Here is a 23499-nt window from a genome sequence, read left to right as displayed (position 1 = left end):
AACCGTCGGACAGGCCTGACCGATCTGTGTGGAATGTTGGTGAAATTTGTAGCAAATATTTAAGTTGCATGAAGAAAGCAAATGATTGTGCTAGAAAATTCAATGCATAGGTAAAAAGTGCAGATGTTTAGTTGTCCCCTGGTAGCCCACAAGTATTTAGTGAACTACTGGAATCTGTTAAAACTGTATATTTGTTCATAACACACTTTATTAGCGTGTACGCTCATCAATTTCCATGAATGCATGCACCCACAGTGTTCAACTGCCCAATTCATATTTATTGGAGCATATTCGGTTTATAAAATCATTGGGTTTGTAAGTATATATGTATATGCTTTTCAAATGTGAACAACTTTTGCTTTTCTTCATGGTCAATGGCTGTTTCAGATTGCAACGATGTTCGCTGCCAACCAGATATCCAAAGCCCAGTTCCTTGACAAAGCCCGTCAAGCTCGCGAAGAAAGAAAAGGACAGAAGGAAAGGGAACGAGCAGCTATACAGATCCAAGCGCTCATCCGAAGGTTTCTGTATAGGTGTCAACTGCAACGCGAGATCAGGTTGGTGCAATTCAGATATTTATGACTCTAAGAGACACCAAAATGCTTATATTATGCACCATTGAAGGTGTCCTCTGAGAGGTACGCCAAGGCTTTTGAACTGGTTGTGAATACAAAAGTCCCATTCTCCCAGTGAGGCGTGAGGCTCTGTGTATTTTTGACTTCTATCTACTTGGTGTACCCTACTTTTTAAATGATGAGTCGTCATCTGAGGCCTCACCTGAGATGCAAATACTGTTTGTACACCCAGAGAGACATGTCTCTCAGGGTCTGGGTACAACAAGTAACTAACTTGTTTTTCTGTGTGACCATCCACACATAGCTAGCTTCGGGGGCTCCACTGGTTGGTTGCAACCTTCATAAAACCTTAGCCCTATTTAAAATCTAGTGCAAAGTCCAACATCCATACATTGTCACTGAGTGTGCAGGATTAAAATGCATCCACATATTGTCATGGCTACTGCCTGTGTCTACCACAGGGGCAGCATTTGCCGTAACTAGATCAGACTCCTTTTTGTGGATGGAGACTAGGATTGAATCCTGAATCCATACCCGTGAGAACTTCATTGACGAAGCCTGCGCAAGTTCAATGTGGCAGTCTCCACTGATTGGGTTGCCGCTCCAAATGTTTGGTTGGATGCCACCATGTGGTGGGGGCCTGGGGTAGAAGAAGGGGTATGGCCCCTAAACTTGCAACACCTGGACACAAGCAACGATGCATGGAGGAAAAGGACAATAAAAAATATGGTTTGTGAGGAGGTCCTTTTGAAGCTGCAATCTGCCAAATGTGCTGTTACTTCTCGTCTCTGCCTACCCAGCCAAGTAACCAGTTCTTGAAAATCCTTGCCCTCACGTAGCCATGCAGCCTTAACCCGAATGGACCCAATGGAAAAAGGTGAGATAACTGAAAAATGAATGCAACCAACAGAGCTCAAGGCCAGGGGCTGCTAAAGACTATTACTTGAACTACCCTCACTGGGCACCATTTTCACCTTTGGTGACTGGAGTTCTGCCTCTGACGTCCCGGGCAGCTGCATTTCCTCCCAGTTTATGCAGTTTGTATGTCTGTAGGTAGGGGTTTTAAATAGTATGTTGTAGCTGGGAAGTCGCAGAGTGATGTTACAAGGAAAGAAGGGATAATGTCTCTAGTACAGCTACAGGCGGGTTGTGATATGTGCGAGGACAGGGACATGAAGCCGGAACCCGGGAATACTTGTTGAGTGTGTTTTTTCAAGTGTAGAGTTTTCATCTTTTTTGGCATACTAGCATCTCGAGAGTCTCCACAGCAGTCCTTCATGCTTAGATCTTAACATGCACTGGAAGTGCCCCAGGATCACTGGAATAGGGACATCATCACTAGCTAATTTCCTGCTTCTTTGGAACCCAAACCTGCATTGGTAGCAGAGGAAATTGCCAAATATATGCAATAGACAAAATCTCAACTCTTGGCTTACCTTTGGAAAGGCACCTGAGTGATCCTATTTGTAACATTGGCCCTATTTTTGACATGGATTTCTATACTCCACATTGGGGTTCACAAAGTACCAGTACCTGCACAGTCAGTTAGATCCTCGTTTGCCTCTGTGATTATGTCCTGTTTGGGATTAACTCTGTTTAAGTGATGTGACGTATCTGGACTATTCGTCCCTTCTCCCCAATGGGGAGCCATTGCCTTTGAGACTAAGGAAGTGAGCCCACTAAGCAGGACCCTCCATAGGGAGTCTGGGAAAGTGGGACCTCACTGAGAGTGAGTCCCTCGATACACTCCTCACCCCAACTCATTATCACCCCTCCACCAGATCTCTTTTTCCCCACTTCTCAACTCCACCCCCAACCCATTTACCAATTCCTCATTAGACCTTCTCATCTGGTCGTTGATGATGGCAGTTAACTTCTCCATCGTGTTGATGTCACGAAGCTTCTATTCCGAGATTGCTCTATCATGGGCTCCCGGGGACTTCCACTTTTGCGCCAGCGCAATCCTACCCACTTGCAGCATTGATTCCAATAATCTCGGGAACCTTCCCTCCCCACTCTCCACCGGAGGAACTGCCAGTAGGTTCTGGAGGGGATCTAGGTCTAGGGGGATCCCTGTGACTTCCTTCATCCAGCTAAGGGCCTCTGCCCATTCAGGTCTGAATCTCTGGGCAATCTCACCACATACAGAACCATGTGGCATGCAATCCACAGGCCCAGGGGCAGAGCGGGGAAGAGCCGCAAAACATCTTGGAAAGTTTAACTGGGTCTCTATGCCATCCACAGAGGACCTTAAAATTATGCTCAATAGTAAATGTAAACAGGATACCATCAAAGGCAATTAAAAAAAATCCAGGACCAAGCCTCCTCCTGGATTTCCTTTCCCAGCCAGTTCTCCCACCGTTGCTTGAAGTCCTGTTTATTCCCCACCTCGGCCCTGATCATAGCCCTATATAATTGCGAAAAGGGTTCTCCGACCCTCTGAAGCCAGAACAATCTCAAATTGCGTCAAGTTCCTAGACAAGTTACTTTCCCACTTCCCGTCTGTTAAAAACCTGTTTAGCCTCAAATATTCAAAGATGGACATCGGACAAGGCATCGTAGGCTATAAAAGTACCATCAGAAAACAAGGTTCCCGCCCTCCCCAACCCTTTATCAGACCAGATCTGGGCGTGCCGAAAGCCTTCCTTCGCTAAGTCTATTGGGGGCCCCCACATTGAGGAAAGCGGGGACGGACAGGAGGAGAAGTGGCCATTCATCTTTGATTCTATCCACACCGACTATAAAATCCATAGGCTAGGGTGGGATCACAGTGTCCCAGGACTCGTGCAAGGTGGGGACCACAGGTAATCTAGAATCTTTTTCGGGTGCGCCGTGACAGCTTTGAGAAAAGTCCAGTAATTACTCAGATCGTCCCTTAAGTGTTCACCATCAGATGAGACACCTTATAATAGGTATGCAAGTCGGGGTAAGCAAATCCCACCCCCCCCCCCTAACCCCAGTCCATAGGCAGCGTTCGCGTTGAGTGTTTAATCCTGGGGACTCTATTCTGCCAGACAAATGGGGCCAGCATGAACTTCAGCTCTCGGAGGTAAGCCTCAGGGACCACAGTGGGCAGGCTCCAGTAGAGATCGAGCAGCCGAGGAAGAAAATTCATCTCAACTGAGACCATCCTCCCATACCACAAGAGCTTCTGGGGAGCCCACCTCGCCAAATCCCTCTTCAGTGTCACTAGCATTGGGGTATCGCTTGAAGAGAGCAATGCAGTAAGATCTCTGGGAAGCCGGACTCTCAGGTACGTAAGTGCTACCTTCTCAACTCTCATCCCCCTAAACTGAACCCTATTCTCCAAACAAAAGCCCTCGAGCCGGATCAGCATAATAAAAGATTTGTGAACGTTGATCTTGAGTCCTGAAAACCACCCAAAGGTCGTAACCGGGGACATGCATTCGGGAACCGATGAATGAAGTGCAGGATCAGCTGGAGCTCCCCGGGAGCACGTCTCCATACATGGCTCTGTAGCCACGCCCCCCCCGGGAACAGTATGTCCTTTGACAGAACCCGATCCCTGAGGTTATCCAATCTTACAGCCCTTGCCAATAATCTACCCGGTCGCTTCCCCTCACCATATTGTCGCACTGCTGTATTCCCCAGAAGAAACTTCACTTCCCTGTCTGCTAGTTCATTAAAAAGCTGCAGTTTATTTTTAATCTCCTGCTTGTTCCATCAGTGCCGGCGTGGGTGTTTCAGTATGTAGTCTGCGTATGTGGGCCTCAGTGTTTGTAAGTTCACTTCGTATTTGTTTTAATACCCCAGCTTCTCTCAAAATGCATTCTTCTCTGACTACACATTTAAAGCTCTCCCACAGAGTTGCAGCAGACTCCACAGAGCAAGCATTGATTTCAAATAATGTGTCTACCACCCTGGACAGACCCTCTTGAAACACCACATCCATCAACCCCTCACTCTTAAATACCTAAGGAGTCCTCCCCTTTCCACTGATCCGTTAATTCTATAGCTAATACTGGCACATGGTCCGATAGTGTGTGTGCTAGGATGGAGACCTCAGTCACCTTACCTACTAAAGTGTGTGAGACCAGGAAGTAATCTAGCTGGGATGCCAAGTTATTAACGGAGGAGTGAAATGTGTCTTCCAATTTCCCCAGGTTCCTGGTTCTCCAAACATTATTGACCTCCCACACCCAACGCATGGCTTGCACTTTACCAGTCACTTTGTGCACTGGGCAGTGAGCCCCCCGGTGTGGACCTGGTCGAGCTCCATGACAGTGTTAAAATGTCCAGGCCATATTATTTTCCTGATTGGCAATTATTCTAGTTGACGGTCGATCCACTCTAGGGCCCCTACTGAGTCCTGATTTGAGCCATAATAATGAACCAAAGTGTACAGCCTGCCCTCTATGGTTCCCTGCAACACCGACCTCTTCCTGCTTGATCTTTGACAATAGTAATCAGGCGAAACCCAACAGATTTGTACGCAAGAATACACACCTCTCTGGAGTATGAGGAATAAGAGAAGTAGTAGTGGCATGCACAGCTTTGGCCAAATTTTGATTCTCCATCTGGTGTTAGATGGGTCTCTTGTAGAAACGCTACTTCCACTTGATGTCTCTGCATGTATAGTAATACCTTGCGACACTTGGACGGACAATTCAGGCCCCTCAAATTCCATGCAATACTCCTAAGTGACCTGGTCATTGAATATCCCTATCGACCCTCTGACCGTGTATCGCTCATTTTGTATAATTCATGGCACTTTGACACTCCATTGTCTAATAAAGTAAAGTAACTCTCAGTTCCTCTATGCGTCTCTAACCTTAACCCTTTTAACAACCCCTGTGCCCACACCAGCAACCCCAACCTGCCATTTCTCCCCCTCCCCTGTCATTGATACCGGTTGTTTAGGTTGTGACACTTCATCAGTCCATTCTTCAGGGAGGCGGAACAGCCTATGACCCCACCTTGCAACCCAATTTACAACCCCAACCGTGATTCCCCACCTCTGCCCCACCAGCAACCCCAACCTGCCAGTTCCACCCCTCCACCTCCACCCTAATAACACACACATGCTCCTGCTTTGGGGTTCACCAGGACCCAGCCATCCCGGCAACCCTGTCCATGGTTATCGCTCCAATTGCCGATGGATAACGTCATTGACTGACTGCTTGTATCATGGTTGCGCCAGAGAATCCTGTGTGGGAGACCCCCTCTTAATTGCTATTGCCTCTGCTGAGTGGAGCTCTGGGCAGGGACTCGAGGAAGGTACAGCACCTTTCCGTCATCTTCTATTCTGAGCTTAGATGGAAAAAGCATAGCATATTTAATGCCCTTTCTCTGAGTCTCCTCTTTACATCGATGAACGTTTTCGTAGACTACCTTGTCCAAAAAGTCTGGGAAAAGACATATCTGTGCATCATGATATCTTCGAGAACCTTTTTCCCTGGCCTTCCGCAGAGCTAGGTCTCTGTCACGGTAGTTCAGCAGTCGAGCTATCCGCGGCCGAGCAGGTGCACCTGCTATTGGTTTCCTGCCACTCGGTATACGATGGGCTCTCTCCACGATGAATACCGCAGAGAATTCCGAGTCGCCTAGAAACTCTTTCAGTCGATTCTCCACTATTGTCTCCATGTTACTCTGGTCCTCTACCTCTGGCACTCCTATTATCTGCAGATTTTTCCACCGGGACCTAGATTCAAGATCGTCTTGCTTATCCGTCTGTTCTTTTACCACCCTCCTGAGCCTCGCTAGCTCTCTTACTGCGGTGTTGGCTCCGTCTTCAACTATGGATATTAGACTCTCGGCCTCATCCAAGCGTTCACCATATCTATCCAGGCGAGCTGCATGTGATCCACTTTGCATGTCAGGGTGTCCGTTTTGCCATTTAGCGACTGAATACCTGCTTGTACCTGACCGAGCATCTTTTTAATATCGCAGAGCACTCCACCAGTGTCTGACATAGAGGTTTGTGTGGTTCCCTCCTGAGGCCACTCCTCAAAAGTAGATGTTTTGGTCGATGTTGAGGTCTCGAAAATGCAATTTCGACTGTTGCGTGCCCGATTTTTGCGCTTTTGACATGGTGCAAATTGTGGGTGTTAGTCAGATCAATGTGTCAGGATGTGATGGTACTCGCTCAGTATCTGGTCTGGTCATAGAATGGCACCAGTATCTCCACACAGTAGATGCGCTGTAGGCTCAGACCTCCTCAACACCCCCCACAACCCCTAGGCTCCTCCGGGTCCGCTGTACAACCTGGGTCGCTTCGTCTACCTTGTGTTTTGGGCGCAGCGGCTTGCATTGGATGATAGCGGGAAGTTCATCTTTCACTGACCTCTGCTCACAGTGTACTGCGCACGGCTGTAGAGGGGGCCTGGCCACCTCTCAAGCTGCCAGTAGGGTCCACTGGTCAGGGCCCACGTTGGGAAGCCGCATCCATCCCTCAGGTGCTACTCTCCCACTCTTAGCCACAAATTGTCAGCCCCCTTGCTGTATCCCCAGCACACACCTGACAAGAGGCGCCTTTGTCCCTCACTCTCTGGCGTATCTGGACGGCTGCCTGGACAGAAACACCACAGGATGAGGCAGCCGTTCCCCCTTCTTTCTTTAGGGCCTCCCTGCCAGCAGCAGATCAGACTGTGTCGGTGCAGCTGATCGCGTGTCAACTCTGCCAGCCGTGTCCAGGTCGTGACAAGTCTGGGTTCCCCTTGCGGCTTCCACTGCCCTCAGCCGTGTCGTCCTGCGCCCTCCCGTGCCGGCGTATGGGGTCTCCTTGGGCAACAAAGGAGGATCTGAAGGCTCTGCCGCAGCATCCCTCCGAATGGTGGTCTCAGCAGTCCCCGTCTGGGCGCGCCGGCCGGCTGTCTGTCATTCCCGCAACTGCTGTGGAGAGCGCTTCCCAGCTTCAGACTCTGAGGGTGCAAGCCAGGTCGCTTGTGCAGATCGCTCCCCCAGTGGTGCGGGAGGACTGCGATCACCCTGGCTCCCACTGCACCCTTGGTTCGCGCGGCTGAGTCTGTGTCTCCAATGTAGGGCCTGTTATCCTCCACCGCACAGCTCCTGCAAAGCCTCTGGCTCCGCTCTCGGAGCATTACAGATCTTCAGATTTTCTCCCACCATCCGCCATAAAGTCGCACATCGATCGGAGCATAAAAAGAGTGTACAGCAGTGTAGATTGAGGCAGGATTTGGACAGGATAAGTTAGGGTTGCCCAGGACCTCTCGGGCCTGCGGCCAGCTTGACTGGGCTCTCTAGCGCCACCCCCCACCCCTGAATAAAGCCAACTTGATCCCCATAGATCAATGTTGGAAGATTTCCCTCGAGCCTCCGCCCCAGGAGTCTAGCCAGAATCTTCACATCAGTATTGATAAACCATATTGGCCTTTATGAGGAATACTCCCCTGGGTCTCTACCCGGTTTATGGATGACAACTATGATGGCGCTCAGTATCGAGGTGGGAAGAGCTTCCCCTTCCAACACCCTGTTGAATAATGTGGCTAGGCGTAGGGCCAGAAGAGAAGAGACCGAACGTTTTATAGAACTTGACTAAAAAAAGTAATCTCCCGGAGTGGTACCTGGCGTTAATCCCTTCATCGTAAGGGCCACCTCCTCTGGTGTGATCGGGCCATCCATGCTGTCTGCCGCAAGGTCTGATAAACCCGGAATCTGAATCAAGTTAAGAAAATGCAACACTGGTTCACTATCCCCTGCATACTCTGATGTGTACAGGGCCTCATAAAACATATGAAACTCCTCTCATATTGCCCCGGGTCGAACAGGTCTCCCCCGTCTGTAGATTTTATTCTATTGACCAGTTTAGATTTCTGCACCTCACGTAGGCGCCATGCCAGGATCTTATCCGACCTATCGCCTTTCTCATTTTACTTCTGCTTCAAGAAGGCAAACTTTTTTTCTGTATCCTGAATAAGTAGGGTCTTGAGCCGTGTCTTATGTAAATGCATCTGCACTGCCCGCTACATGTTCTGCTCTCCCACCACAGCACTCCCCGAGCTAAGGTCCTCTATCTTTGACCATAGGACCGCCTCTTCTCGATGTCTCTCTCACTTTATCTGGGTGCTAGGCTTATCAACACCCCCCTCATTGTGGTCTTGAACTCCTCCCACACAAACTGTGGACTGGTATCACCCCGTCATTAAACTCCAAAGTATTCCTGGATGTGGGTTTGAAGCGTTTGAGCTAGCACTTTATCCTTCAGCAGCAGGCCATTGCACATCCACCTCCCCGGGCGCGTACAAGACCATCCCTCTCCAAATAACCACTCGGACTAGGTTGTAATACGACCACAGAACTGGAGGACGGTCACAGAGTTAACAAACTCCTTTAAGGCGGTATAAACCAGAACTATGTTTATTCTTGAAAAGGAGTCATGGGCTTTCGAATAAAAGGTGAATTCTGCCCAAAGTATAACAGGAAGTTTCCCTGGGTGGACACGCACAATACGTGCAATCTGTGTCTCCCACGAGACCATCCCGAGGCTACCTGTCGAGCTTGCAAGGTCTTCAAGCCGAAAACCCTTAAGGACCGCTCAACCAAACGCTGAGCCCGCTACGCCAGGCAGCTAGAGGCCATGGAAGTGGAGGGGGCATTCAGCGATGGCAGCAATGCCTCCGAATCAGACGGCGAGGGCAGAGGGGTGACTTCGGACAACCACATGCAGGCCCCCGACCCCGAACGACTGGCCGGTGGCCACGTTGTGGGGACAACACCCAGCGACAAAAGCGCTACACATACTACCTCCACTAAGCACATCAGCCCCGGCCATGACTCGACACGCGTGTCGAGCAATTGGCAACGGAAGACACCAAGAGAGCGGTCCAACAAATCTGTGTCCTTTGGACGTTCGCCTCATGACAAAGGCCAACTGTCTTCAGTTGATAAAGGTGTTGCGCTATCAATAGTCCCAGATGCCCATCGTCAGATGACGATTCTACCCTCTATCCTCCACAGACAAGGCGCATAGCGTCTACACCCGAGATTCAACGTCCTTCCTCGAATACCACCTCCGAAAACTTGACGTGAGGCGTCAAATCCCTCAGAGGCCCCTAAAAAAACTGGAAAACACTCCTCTAGTCATGGGAAGGGGGATAAACAACATAAAAAGTCATCTTCAGAACACCATGTTCATAAGGAGAAGCAGAAAGACCCTAAATCAATAGGGAGCTCCAAGGTCTCAGATCCTACCACTAAAAGTAAAATCATTCCTCCCACTGCTCATGATATGGGCACTGATGAGGAACCAGAACATTTTGCTGTTATTCCTAGCTCTGAAGAATGGAACTCAGCAGACATTGATAGGGTCATGAGAAGGATGTCATTCATGGCTGATGTCTATGAAAAGGACCCCAATTATTTTCATACTTACTCCAACACCCCTGCTACCTCTGCCCCTTCGGGGTCTAAGGCAACACTTAGTTCCTCTCAGCCCCTTGCTAAGAAACTCCGCTCTGACGCCCCGGCTCAGGGCTTGGTCACAGACTCCTTTGTCGTTGAACCTTACCACCCTGATTCATATTGTGATGAAACAGAACCTCAATTGGTGGATGCCCAGACAGGGGTCTCTTATTATGGGGATGAGGAGGAGGAGGAGGAGGAGGAGGAGGAGGATGAGGATGAGGCTGAAGCCTACAATCTTGACTCCCCGATTCCTAAAGACCCCCGGTGCATGACTTGCCTGTAGATAACCAACCACTCCTCAATGAGATATTGGCTAAGGCAGCTGCCCATTTTCATATCGACACACAGGGTGTCCAAGAAGACGTGGATTTTGCTGAAGAAATCCTAGGAGACAAGAGAGCCATTACTCAGGCTATTCCTCTGTTAAAATCCATCCAGCATAGGATTGATCCCTCGCTAGTCACCCCGAATCTCACTCGAGCGGTTAATCTGCGAGTCGAGAAATTGTTCCGTGCCGCACCCTCCGATCCCCTGTACATTAGGGGCCAATTGAAACCGGATCCCTAGTCGTAACAACCACCAGAAAGAGAACAGGTAAACCACTTGCTTCTTCGGAAGCACCTCCTGATAAGGAAAGTAAAAGACTATACGCTCTGAGTAGAAAGGTTGCCTCGACGTCTGCCTATCAGGCGCGAATTGCCAACAGTGCCACCCTTTTGGCAAGCTACAATTGCCACCAGTGGGAAGAGGTATCCGCTTTGGTATCTTCGGAACCCAAACCCTTAAAGAGCCAGTTGGCTCAACTGGCAGCAGATGGAAGGTCTGTATCAGGCTGCATGCTAAAAACAAACTTTGATGCAGCAGATAATGCTGGAAGGTTAATCACAGAAGGCACTGTTATAAAGCGTCACGCTTGGCTGAGGCAGTCAGGGTTCAAACCTGAAACCCTAGCAACCCTCGTAGATATGCCTTTGGAGCCGAACGTACCATTCGGCAAGGCATTGGAGGAAGATTTAAAGACGGCAAAGGATGAGTACGAGACCCTAAAATCTTTTGGCCAACTCACCAATAAACCCTCTGGACAGAGGGGAAACAACATTTTTCGCCGCTTTCGGGGCCAAGGTTCCCAAAGGGGTTCAAACTATTACCAGAATCAGGGAACCGCATGGGTAACAATCAATCCCAATCCTCACAGGGCTTCCCCAGAGGGCAGCGCAGGGGCCGCACTAGGGGTAGAGGCAGCCCCGCCAGAGGTGGTACACCACCCAACAAGCAGTGATGTTCCGCTTTATGTCCCCTCCCTGCATCTACAGTAGGGGGGCGCATTTCCACCTTCACCCACGCATGGGAAGGGATCACTTCGGACAGATGGGTGTTGTCCACAGTGTCGGGAGGATACTGCATAGAGTTGCTAGGGCACCCCACGATCATCCTCCGTGACAGAAAGTACACTCGCTGGAACATCAGAAGATCCTCCTCGAGGAGATCGCCCTTCTGCTAGCAAAGGACGCCATAGAAGTTGTCCCAGTCAACCAGGTAAACGGGGGGGGGGGGTATGTATTCAACCTACTTCCTTGTGCCAAAAAAAGATCTGACAATGCGCCCAGTATTACATTTGCCACCTGAAAACAAGCATGTCAACACTACAAGAGGTAATCTCTCTACTAAAAAAAGGGAATTACATGGCAACATTGGATATGAAAGATGCCTATTTTCAATATTAATATTTCAATGTTCCCAGTGCATAGAAGGTTCTTGCGTTTCAAGATAGACAACCAGTACTACCAATTCAAGGTGCTGCCCTTCCGAATAGCCTCGGCTCCAAGGGTATTCACCAAGGTACTGGCGGTGGTGGCGGCGCACCTACGCAGGGATGCAATCCCAGTTTACCCTTATCTGGGTGACAGGCTCATTACAGGGGAGTCCCCCCCCCCCCTAATTTTCAGACTAAACGTCCAAAGAACTATCAACCAATTGGGCTTCTCAATCAACGAGAAAAAGCCAAGCCTGGTGCCAAGCACCTCAAAACAGTTCTTAGGAGCTGTCCTAAATACCCAAGAGGGGTTGGCCTTTCCATCAGAGGAAAGAATTCGAAATTTGTTGCTGCAAATTCCTCAATATAAGGCCGGTCGCCAAATAAGGGTGCGCAAAGCTATGCGTTTGCTAGGCATGATGGCATCTTGCATTTACCTGGTTCCCCACGCGCGCCTCCGCATGCGACCCATGCAGGAATGGTTGGCGAAACAGTGGTCTCAAGCAAGTGGTCAGTGGGATGCCAACACTAGTACAGAGTCTTCGCTGGTGGACAAGAGAGAATCTTAAGAAGGGGAAAACCTTCTACGATCCAGAGATGCATGCCATCGTCGCAACAGATGCCTCGCTAGCAGGGTGGGGAGCTCACTACCTTCACCACACAGCTCAGGGTCTCTGGTCTCACACGGTGGCTCAGAACCACATCAATCTGCTGGAACTTCTGGCAGTCTTCAGAGCGGCTTTGGGCATTCAAACCCCTCCTATCCAACCAGTCAGTGCAGATCTGAACAGACAGCACGACTGCAAGTTTTACTTAAACAAACAAGGGGGCACTCGTTCTCCCAATCTGTCCAAGCTTGCCCCGAAAATTTGGAAATGGGCACTCAAATGGAAGATTTACCTGTCATCCCAACATGTTCCAGGGGAACTCAATGTTAGGGAGAATTCTCTGTTTAGGCTGAATTTCCCTACCTAGTGAGTCCCCCAGCAGCTTTGCTGGATTTCTGGGGTTTCTTTTTTTCTCCTGCCAAGAGTGAGACTCTTTTACCCTCACTCTTGGACATGTTGAAGTGTGTTTTCTTGGTTAAACCTTGTGTTGAATGGGCTATGGGGTCTTTTACTCCATAGGGCCTCATGTATTTTTGTGATGTGGGTTACACAGCACCCTCTGTGCCGTGACCCAGGGGTGTCCTAGGGACTCCCCAACATAGACTCCATACCCTGGGACTGACTACTGTCTCCCAGGGCATGTAAAGTCACCAAAGACTTTGCTAGTCTTGGATCCTGAACAGAACCAGTACAAACCATCATATTGTGGACGTACTGGCTGGGGCAATTCGATTGCCCCAGGGTCTGTTAGTCGAGGGGGCACGTCTCCGTCCCCCCTGATCGAGTTTTGGCTGGTGGCAGTGGAAACTACTTTTTATATTCGACCGCGAATATTTCCCTATGGGATTTCCCATTGTTTTAGGCTAACACATTTAATTATTTATTTACGGTAGCCTTAAACATACCGCCGGTTTATATATTTATTATTATAACTCCGGTTGGGACTTTTTTCCAAAACTTGATTCTAAAATGGCGTTGGCGTTCGCCTCTGTAACTCTGACCCAAAGTGGAGCCCTTTGTTCCACTTTTGGCGGGCTTCTCCACAGAAGCCCTCCAAAGTGGTGCCACTCTGTCTGGGGTACTTAGGAGGGGTGGAGGGGGATTTAGGCACCCTGGACTGAGTTACCTTGGTAACTCAAGTCGCACTCCGTCCTGATTGGCCCAAGTGGTGAGCCGGCCGGCTCACCACTTAGCATGTTTGAGTGACAGCTAGGCTGGGTGAATGGGGGTTTGCTGCATAAAAGCAGGGCTTTGGGGACTGGAACTTCAGAAGTCGCCACAGGACCAAGAATCCGACGAGGGAAGAGCTGAGCCGACCTGCTTCGACGACGCCACCCGGTGGAGCCCTGCTGAACCGTCTCACCACTTTTCCCGACGACCGAGGAGAACTCTTAACGGAGTGGCTCCTTCCCTTGACTGGTGGGGACAACCAGTTTTCGCCTTCTTTTCGCTTCTCGAGGTATCTCGTGGCCGCCTTGCCAGTGCCAAGCACCCCGGCAACCCGGAACCCCACCACTTTTACCCCAACCACGAAAGTCGGTACAACCCTTGAACCGGAGGACTCCGCGGCTGGTTTCTTCCCGGGCAGTGCAACAACCTTCTTCTTCTGCTCTTCAGCGAGAACTTCTTCTCCCCTGACCGACGTCGAGCCTTGCTGCCACTGCCTGGAACAACTGCCACCGCTGGAGGATCCTTTCCGCTTAAGGTACCGTGTTCCGCCTGGCTTCCCTTGCTACCGACTGTACGGGGTAGATTTAGCCCCCGGCTTTCGACCCTGGGAGTGCCTGGGACACCCTGGCTAAACTTTCTAAGCCACTCTAAACTCTTTCTAACTCTTTGCAAGACTTTGAATCCCTAATAACAGTGTGATCTTGGGCACATTTTCGCTCCGGCTACTCTAAGAGTGGGCCCTGCCTAGTGACCCTTGCTCACTTGTGACTTTGTGCTTCTTTGGGCCTATTGCAAGTGTTCTGGACCTTAGAGTGGTGTGTTTAACCCATTTCTGTTCTTTTTATCCCTTTCTTGAACCTACAAGAGTGTCATCTAACGTTAAGCGCTCACCTCTGTTTTAATTATGTGGTGTTAACTTAGAGTTGTCTAGATAGGAGTAAGGGTCGGAACTGCTTTCATTATAACTGTGTTTGAAGTGTTTTTTTTTACTATACTTTGCTAGAGTGTTTTCAACTTATGTGTTCTTAAAAAATAAATAACTATATACTTTTGAAACCAAGCTCTGGTCAGTGTTTGCTTGTGCTATTGTGTCTGGGTACATATTGTGTATACTTTACATACTGCCTAACTCTTCTTGAGGGGAGTCTGACTGCTCAGCCACAGCTACCAGGTAAATCTGGGTGGTGCGGACTGCTACCAAGTGGGTTTACTGCTATACCTGTAGTCTTAAATCTTTTGCAGTGTTCCCCAAGGGAACTGCACAGGTTTCTGCTTAACACTCAACTCACTAGCAGATGCTCTGAGCAGAGATCCCCTCCCAGAGGAACACATGTGGCAACTACACGGAGAGGACGTAGGAGACCTCTTCTCTCAGTGGGGTTTCCCCACTATAGATCTATTCGCCACAAGCGAAAACAGGCAATGCTCAGACTTTGCATCCAGGTTCCCCCAGCCAGGCTCCTATGGATGAATTGGTCAGGGATATTTGCCTATGCTTTTCCACCTACCCCTCTGATGAGGAAAGTGGTGAACAAGATCCACAGGGAACCGATGACGCTCATCCTGGTTGCTCCTATGTGGGCGAGACAACTATGGTATCCACACCTACGAAAACTGGCGGTGTGCAACCCCATCAAACTCCTGTGCCGGTACAACCTACTCTCCCAGCACGAAGGGCTAACGGTGCATCCTCAGCCCAACCCCATGAACTTGGCAGCATGGCTCCTGAAGTTATAGAGTTCGGACATCTCAATTTACCTGAGATGTATGGATATCTTGAAAGAGTCAAGAAAACCTAACACGCGGCACTGTTACTATGACAAATGGAAACGATTCATAATTTGGTGCCAGAATAAGCAAATCAACCCAGTTGATTGTACTCCTTCTAATGTTGTCACCTATATGCTCCATCTACTGGATGCAGGTTTAGTGTTTAACTCACTTAAAGTGCACCTGGCAGCTTTATCAGCCTACACCACTTCCCATAACAAGGTGTCATGGTGGAAAGTGCCAGTTGTCAAAGCATTTATGGAAGGGGTAAAGAGATTCCACCCTCCAATTTTTAACCCACCACCAGGTTGGGACCTTAATGTGGTACTTGCTAAGCTCATGGGACCTCCCTTTTGAGCCCATGCACAAATCTAGTCTCAAACAACTGACTTATAAAATTACCTTCTTAGTAGCCATCACCTCCATAAGAACTGTCAGTGAAATTCAAGCTCTGTCAGTGCAGGATCCTTTCTTACTATTTATAAGGATAAACTGGTTTTACGCACTCACCTTTGGTTCTCACCTAAGTTCAGTTCCAAATTCCATGTTAACCAGTCTATTGAGCTACCGGCCGCCTTCCAAGAACCCAAGAGCTCTGCTGAGGTGAAACTCCACACACACTAGATGTTAGGAGAGCGGTCCTCTACTATGTAGACAAGGCCAGACCGCTAAGAAAGACAGATCAGCTGTTCGTCTCCATAGCCCCAGGCAGAGAAGATTGCATCTCTAAGAATGCCATCTCTAGGTGAATAGTCAGATGTATCCAACTGTGCTATTCCCTTTCAGATAAAACACTGCCTTTTACGCCAAGGGCCCACTCTACATGTGGTACTGGAGCCACTCTGGCTTTCATTGCAAATGTACCCCTTGAAAGTATTTGCAAAGCAGCTACATGGAGCTCTATTCACACCTTTACTCAGCACTACTTCATTGACACTCATTCCAAGACACATACTCAAGTCGGACAAGCGGTTCTAAGACATTCGTTTGCTCATGACCCTTCTCACATCCCACCTCCTTCTAACACTGCTCGCTAATCTATGCACAGCATGTGATCTAAGCAGATTCCACAAGCCTCAGAAGGGATACATTACTCACCGTAATCGTATTTCTGATGCTTGTATCTGCTTAGATTCCCATGCGCTCGACCTTCCTCCCCTCTGAGAGAAGTCGCATGGATGCTTGTAGTCTTATCTATCTTATCTGCTTGGATACTCTGTACTCACGCTACTCCTCATGCTACCTCATGTCAGAAAAAATACAATCTGAGGGTCCTACACGCATGAGGGATCATGGGTACAGGGGACGTCACACTAGGGATAGTATTACTGGCACGCCCTGGTTCGACGCCCCTTTTCGAGTTTTAAAAAACAAACTGTAATACTCTGCAGCTTCCACTAGATGTCGGCCTATGCACAGCATGTGAATCTAAGCAGATACAAGCATCAGAAATACAATAACGGTTGTGTGTGTGTGTATCTCAATGTTATGAAAAATCGCCCTTATAAAAATGATAATTCTCCGTAAACTTTTTTATTTATTTAGCACCGTGCCGGTATGGCCAGGAAGGGCATTGTTTGCGAAAATAGGGGGGGCATGTGCTGCATTGATATGGGGCGGACACTCTAGATTGAAATGGAGGGTTCTTACCGACCAATACCCACAGGGAGGCATGACGGCACCAGACTTTGAAATCTATTATCTGGCAGCTCAAGCACATTATGCAGCACAATGGGCTACAGATTTTCTCGACCCCAATGGATCAGTGAACAAGGACCTAATACCGAAATCGGCCACACTTCTCCATAGCCTGGCGACATCACATCCCAAACGCTACAATACTATCAACCCTGCACTGGTCACAACCACAGCCTGGGCCAAAATAGCCGATACATGTGGAACTGACACATTGTATCATCCGAGCATGCCAATCTGCGGGGCTCATTATATACCTCCCACTCTGGACCCAGAGGTAGCAACACACTTGGGTGCAAGAAGTATTATACAACTGGGGCACTTATTTCAAGATAAGAGATTTGTGACATGGGAAAAACTCAAGGAAACAGTAGGAGACACACGAAACACAAATTGCATTACATGCGGATTTGGTCTGCCATTGCAAAGGTGTGGAGCGAATTTCCATCAGAACCAACGATAAACCTGGGTCTGGGATATATGTTCACAGCCGGGAAAGGGAAAATATCTGCATCCACACTATATAAGACCATCATCCAGACCCGCCCTCCGGTTCACATGGTGCCAGAGCGAAGTGGGACAAGACCTGGGACACCCGATCAGTGACAACTAATGGGTACAAATATGCAGCCTAAAAAAACATATATCATGCAATACTAGATATACATTGATTCACTATAAGATTGCACACAGGATACACTACACCCCAGCTACACTGAAATGCATATACCCCACAACAGAAGGCACATGTCCCAGATGTGGGTGCGAAGAGGCCAATACCTTCCACGTGTTTTGGTCATGTACACAACTGAACGACTACTAGGCAGAGGTTTGTAAAGAAATGGATGACATGGCAGAATAACCTATTGAATGGTCACCGATGGTATGCTTATTGGGGGCTACAGGGAAGATGAATCCAACGTGGCGAAAGCTATTGAATGTAGGTTTATTACTGGTCAAGAGGGTGATATTACTGAAATGGAAAAGCAAATGCCCACCCCCTAAGAGTGACTGGGATAGAGAAATGATCTGGACAAACAGAGTGTTGGGCTATGTGGTATAGACACATGGTTTCCAAAGTGGTACTCCTGTTCGGATAGTATGTGTCTAGTAAATTGATTTTTAAAATGTCTTGGCTGTTAGGATCGTTTTTGGCAATTGTTTCTATGTCCTCATATGATTTCAGAACTCTTTTTCTAGATTTACCAGGACCAAGACTTAGCCATACTATATTTTCAGATTTTCCATACAAAGCAGTACCGGTTAAACGATCTGCAGCTTCATAGGCGCCACATTCTCTATGAGAGAGCATTTTTATGCCTAGGCTGTACAATTTCTGAGATAGTGTTTTGTCTGATGATAGGTCATTCCAGAGGTCTTGAAGCTCTGCTTTTGTTAAGTAGGCTGTAAGGCTGAATCACAGACCCTACCCACAACAAAGGCAGGACCCTGGACTGGCTAGCGGATCTCAACTGCCCTACGACCATTACAAAAAACGAACAAACTGCTTGGTCTGACCACCACGCCATCTCCTTCTCCATTCAAGGGAAATCACAACCAAACTTTCCAACCCCTACCATCCCCCAAACCCTCACCAGAAACAACCGCAACATTACTTTACAAAACCTCTGCCCACTTATAGACAATATCTGTACCCCTACAAACTACGCCAACCTAGATGCAGAGAAACTCGCTGACCTCTACAACAAAACGTTAGAATCAGCAATAGACACCATCGCCCCACTCAAACTCACCAAAGCCAAACCGGCAGCCCATATGAACAAATGGTTCACACCAGAGCTAAAAATCCTCCGAAACTCCAAACGAGCCGCAGAAGCCACCTGGAGAAAAACGCCCAACCTTTCCAACAAAACTCAACTCTCGATAGCAGCCACCACCTACAAAACTGCTATCCTTAAGGCCAAAAAAGAGACATACGATAACAGAATTGAGAACGCCAAATCTAAAACAAAAGAGCTCTTCAATATCCTTAGGGAACTCGAATCCCCCCCCACTCTGGCTGAAACCTGCGTGAAAGATGCAGACTGGTGTGAGAGGATTCAAAAAGCCCTTGCAGACAAAATCACCATGTTACAATCCAAAATCGTACAGAAAAAGCTCAGCCTATCCAAAAAAACAAACCGCCCTCCGCCCACCACCCCCAAAACACCTACCTGCCCCCCCTTCTCCTTCTCACCAGTTTCCACTAAAGAAGTAGAAAGCATCATTAAGGGCCTCAAGCCCTCTAGATGCCAAGGGGACTCATGCCCAGCCCCCATCATCCAAGAAGGCGCCAACACTCTGGCCCCCTTCATAACAGCCCTCATCAATGCATCCTTCAAATCAAGCTCAGTGCCCAGTAGCCTCAAGGAGGCCTGGGTCATGCCACTTCTAAAAAAACCTAATCTAGACCCCAATAACCCAACTAATTACAGGCCAATCACCACCGTTCCCTACATCCTGAAGATCCTAGACAGAGTGGCCTACCTGCAAATACAGAAGCACCTGGAAGACAACAATCTCCTGGGTCTCAGACAATCCGGCTTCAGGCCAAGGCATGGAACAGAGTCAGCCCTACTGGACCTAAAAATCCAGATGGACGAGGCAAAGGACAAGGGTAATCTAGCCATTCTCCTACTGCTAGATCTATCAGCTGCCTTCGACCTCGTCGACCATCAGATCCTCACAGAACATCTGAGGACCTCAGCGGCCTTCTCTAACCAGGCGACTGCCTGGATCCAGTCCTTCCTAACCAACCGAACCACCCGGGTCTTCTCCCCAGGGGCATCAGCACTCCCTGTCCCCATCACCTGCGGCGTTCCTCAAGGCTCGTGCGTCTCGCCGACTCTATACAATATCTTCACAAAGCTATTGTTTGACCGCCTAGATAATCTAGGTGTCACTTACACAAACTATGCTGACGATACCCAGGTTCTCATCACCCTATCAGGGTGCTACGACGAGGACTCCACCAAAATCAACAACCTTTATTTAGAGATCCAAGCCTGGATGGCAGAGCACGGCCTATGCCTCAACGATGAGAAAACTGAGCTCCTCATTGTCGGCTCCCAACCGCGGCTAAACAAACTAGACCCCCGTTACGCGTCCATCAACATTGACGGTAACCTAATCACAGTAGCCAAAGAAATTAAAACCCTCGGGGTTTATCTAGACTCCACTCTCTCACTCAAAAGACAGGTGAACGCAACTGCCTCTTCAACAGCTTACACCAATAAGCTCATCAACGCCTGCAAACCTTTCCTATCACCCTCTAGCTGCATTACACTAGCCAGAGCGTTAGTGCTCTCAAAAATTGACTACTGCAACACCCTCTTTCTTGGCTCATCAGAACACAACCTGAACAAACTACAGGTACTGCAAAATAATGCCATCAGAGCAGCCCGCAGTATCCCACGAAACGCCCACATCTCCAGCTTCAGACAAGATGCTCACTGGCTCCCAGTACGAGACAGAATCTCCCTCAGATCCCTCGTCATCGTCCATAAATGCCGCTCCAACGACGCACCCAAATACCTGGCAGACAAGTTCCACAATCACACCTCAACTAGACCAACTAGAACACCATACGCACACTGCCTCTCCGTTCCCAAATTCTCTCTAAAAAAAGCAGGCGGCGCCAGCTTCCCGGTCCTAGCTGCCAAACTATGGAACGCTTTGCCACCACACCTTAGAGCAGAACCCTCATTTTGGACTTTTAGAGCCAAAACAAAAACATGGCTTTCCAACAAAAACGCCGCTTAATGCACTTCCTCTCTGCTTGCCTCTGTTGACCACCTGTAACCCGGTCTACTACACCGTTGTTGTTTTATCACAATCTGTACTGTATATTTTTGCCATGCTGTAACTGTTTTTAAGTCTCCGGCGCCCAGCTACCCCAGGGTTCGGTGCGCGGTACAAATAAATAAACTAACTAAACATATTGTGCAACTGCAGTGGAATTGTCTGCAATGTACTGCACATCTATGTTTGTATTCCATAAGAGGGCAATAATTGCATTGTAATCATTGATATATTTTGATTCTTCTGTTCTTTTTATGTAGTACATGTTCTTAGGTGATTTACCATTAACACTATGTCTAACTGAAGACGTGAAGTTGTTCACTTCACCTGTTTCTGTAATTAGTCTAGGGAAACCAAAGCGGCATTTGGTGTAGTATTTCCCTTTTGCTTTTGTATTTGCGACAACAATATGTGCCACATTTGTGTCTTTGAAATTGTACAATCTGTCCATGAAGGTCACTATGTGTCCTTTGTGAAGGGATTTCACAAGTGACATATTTTTGGATGAACTGCAAAACAGTGGCATCACTATCGTGACCAAATTTAGGTGCACCTTTAATCCATAAAAGCATGTGGATATGTGGTGCTCCTCTGGCTTGGTATTCTTTTCTTCTAGTGTTGCACTTCTCAGAGGGGAGGAACAGTTTTATTACAAATAAAGTGTAGCAAAGCAATGAAACAATGGTGGAAATATCTTGAAACATTAACAGGAACTAGAGAGCAAAGTTCTCCAGGTGTTAGTATATCTATGTTGAGTTTGTTGTTTGATATGCGTAGGAAATCATGTAAATCTTCCCATGCATATTCTGCACAACTTAATGTAACAAACCAAGTGGGTGGTCCAAGGTTTCTGATCATACAACGTACATTTCCGTGCCGTCGGTACCAGTATTCTTTCGTACCATGCATGTTTGAAAACAGATTTGTTCTACTTGATTGTAAAACCTCATCTTTTTCTTGCACTTTTTGTATTAATTGCGTAGCTGACATATTTTGAAAGTGGGTTCCAGATTTCAATATGTGTGCAACTCCGTAACATAGGGTTACTAATTCACTTTCAAAGAGTAGGTGGAATATGTATTCCACCTTTTGTCTAAATTTGGGATCTTCAGAATAAATTTGTAATGAGCGGTATTCTGATGCTGTTATCTGAGTGGGTCTATCATCGTATCTTCCTCCTTTGCCAGTAGGAAATAGCAGTGGAAAAGCACGTGCTTCTATACTTTTTTCTCATATGCTTATTGGTGACCCTTTGGTTTGTCGCATTTGGTAAATTTCTAATGCATCATCTATGCTCTCATTAGGGTGCAATGGATGAATTGTGTAATGGTCCAAAAGCGTGGCTACTGCAGCAGGATCCATAAGTTCGAATTGACCAGTTTCTGATGACTCTTGAATTATTTCAGTTGTTTCCCTTAAGCTTTCTTCAATATTTATTTCTTTGTAGTATTCATTATTGTCTTTGAGATATTGCAAGGCTTGTCTAACTTTATGTAAATCCACGAGTTGTTGCCAAATTGTTTTGTCTTTTGTTGGTACAGCATTTACTAAGACAATTAAAGAATGCTCTATTGGACGATGCACTCCTAGAGTGTGCACATTTTCTGTGAGATCTAATGGCAAATAAACTACTTTTCCATGAATGCCTTTCACCAATTCAGAGGGAGGTAATTTTGCTGTTTTTGGTTGAAGGCGTATTATTGCTTGAAATGGGTGTACTGTTTGAATTATGATGCTCTCATACAAATTGAGTTGTTGCATGGGTTTTGGTAGTGGGAATAATTCCAAATTATTTGGGATAGCACGTGAAGGAGTTTGGTTGTTGTCAAGTTTTGGAGTGCAGTAACTGCAACATATTAGGGGTTCACTTATTTCGTATTTGTTTTCTGCTAAAAGGTAGAGAGCTAATTCAAACCATTTGGAATTTTCATTGTCTTCTATTTTGTATGTTACGTCTATAGTTTTTGTGTTACTTTTGTAAGAAGTTCTGCGGCAACACACACACACACGGTTTGGTACTTCACCGGATGTACTTTTAAATTTTAGTATTTCTTTTTTGTGTGTGTGTAATAGAAGGTTGCCATGTGCAGAATTGTTGCTAGTCTGTTCTAAAACTATTGCATTTTGTAAGTGGCTTTCACTTCCAAAATATTTTCTCTGGATACGGTCGATTTCTTCTTGTAGGTATTTGGGTGTACCACGCAGAAGAGAGTTATTTAAATTGGCTAGTTCTAAAGCTGGACTTTTAGCATAGTACCGTTTGTACACTAGATTTCTTACATTTGAATGATGTGTTGATATCATGGAGGGTGCTTTTTCAAATAGGTCCTGAAATGCAGGCTAATGAATGTCCTTGCTGTCCTGTGTATTTGCGCACTGGACCGGTATCCATATTTTGCAGAACTTTCATTTTGATTTTGTCTTTACCTTTCACATACTGATTGAGGAACTGGCGTAAAGATTTGAAAGATTTGTTAGGAATGTTACACATTGACATGCACGGCCATTTGTATACTGGATGGTCTGGTTCAGTCGAATGGAGAGGTAATTCTGAGTTTTCTGGGGATACTTTTGTAAGCAGTGTTTCGTGTTCCATGAAGGTATTATTGATTTTTTTCATATCCTCGTCCACTGCTATGGATGGCAATTGTGTTTGTTTGATTTTTTTTGTATGCTTCTTCATTAAAATATGGTTCTGTGGTCGTTGTGTGACTCCATTCACCTCCACAAATATTTAGGAAGT

At 47.4% G+C, this 23499-nt stretch overlaps 1 protein-coding gene across 3 annotated transcripts in view; it reads left to right on the top strand.

Annotated features, from left to right (window-relative positions):
- The window catches only part of UBE3B (ubiquitin protein ligase E3B), a 2019282-nt gene that overhangs the window by 186822 nt on the left and 1808961 nt on the right, over positions 1–23499 (top strand). For all 3 annotated transcript variants that reach the window (XM_069619417.1, XM_069619418.1, XM_069619419.1), the window contains exon 3: positions 388–557. In XM_069619417.1, the coding sequence (XP_069475518.1) occupies positions 397–557 (161 nt within the window). In that variant the 5' untranslated portion in view covers positions 388–396. The remainder of the gene's footprint in view (positions 1–387; positions 558–23499) is intronic.

Source organism: Ambystoma mexicanum, chromosome 10 (genome assembly GCF_040938575.1).
Source record: "Ambystoma mexicanum isolate Mex_15411 chromosome 10, UKY_AmexF1_1, whole genome shotgun sequence".
Lineage (NCBI taxonomy): Eukaryota > Metazoa > Chordata > Amphibia > Caudata > Ambystomatidae > Ambystoma > Ambystoma mexicanum.
Note: the sequence above shows the minus strand (reverse complement) of the source record. Positions and strands in the feature narration are given on the sequence as shown.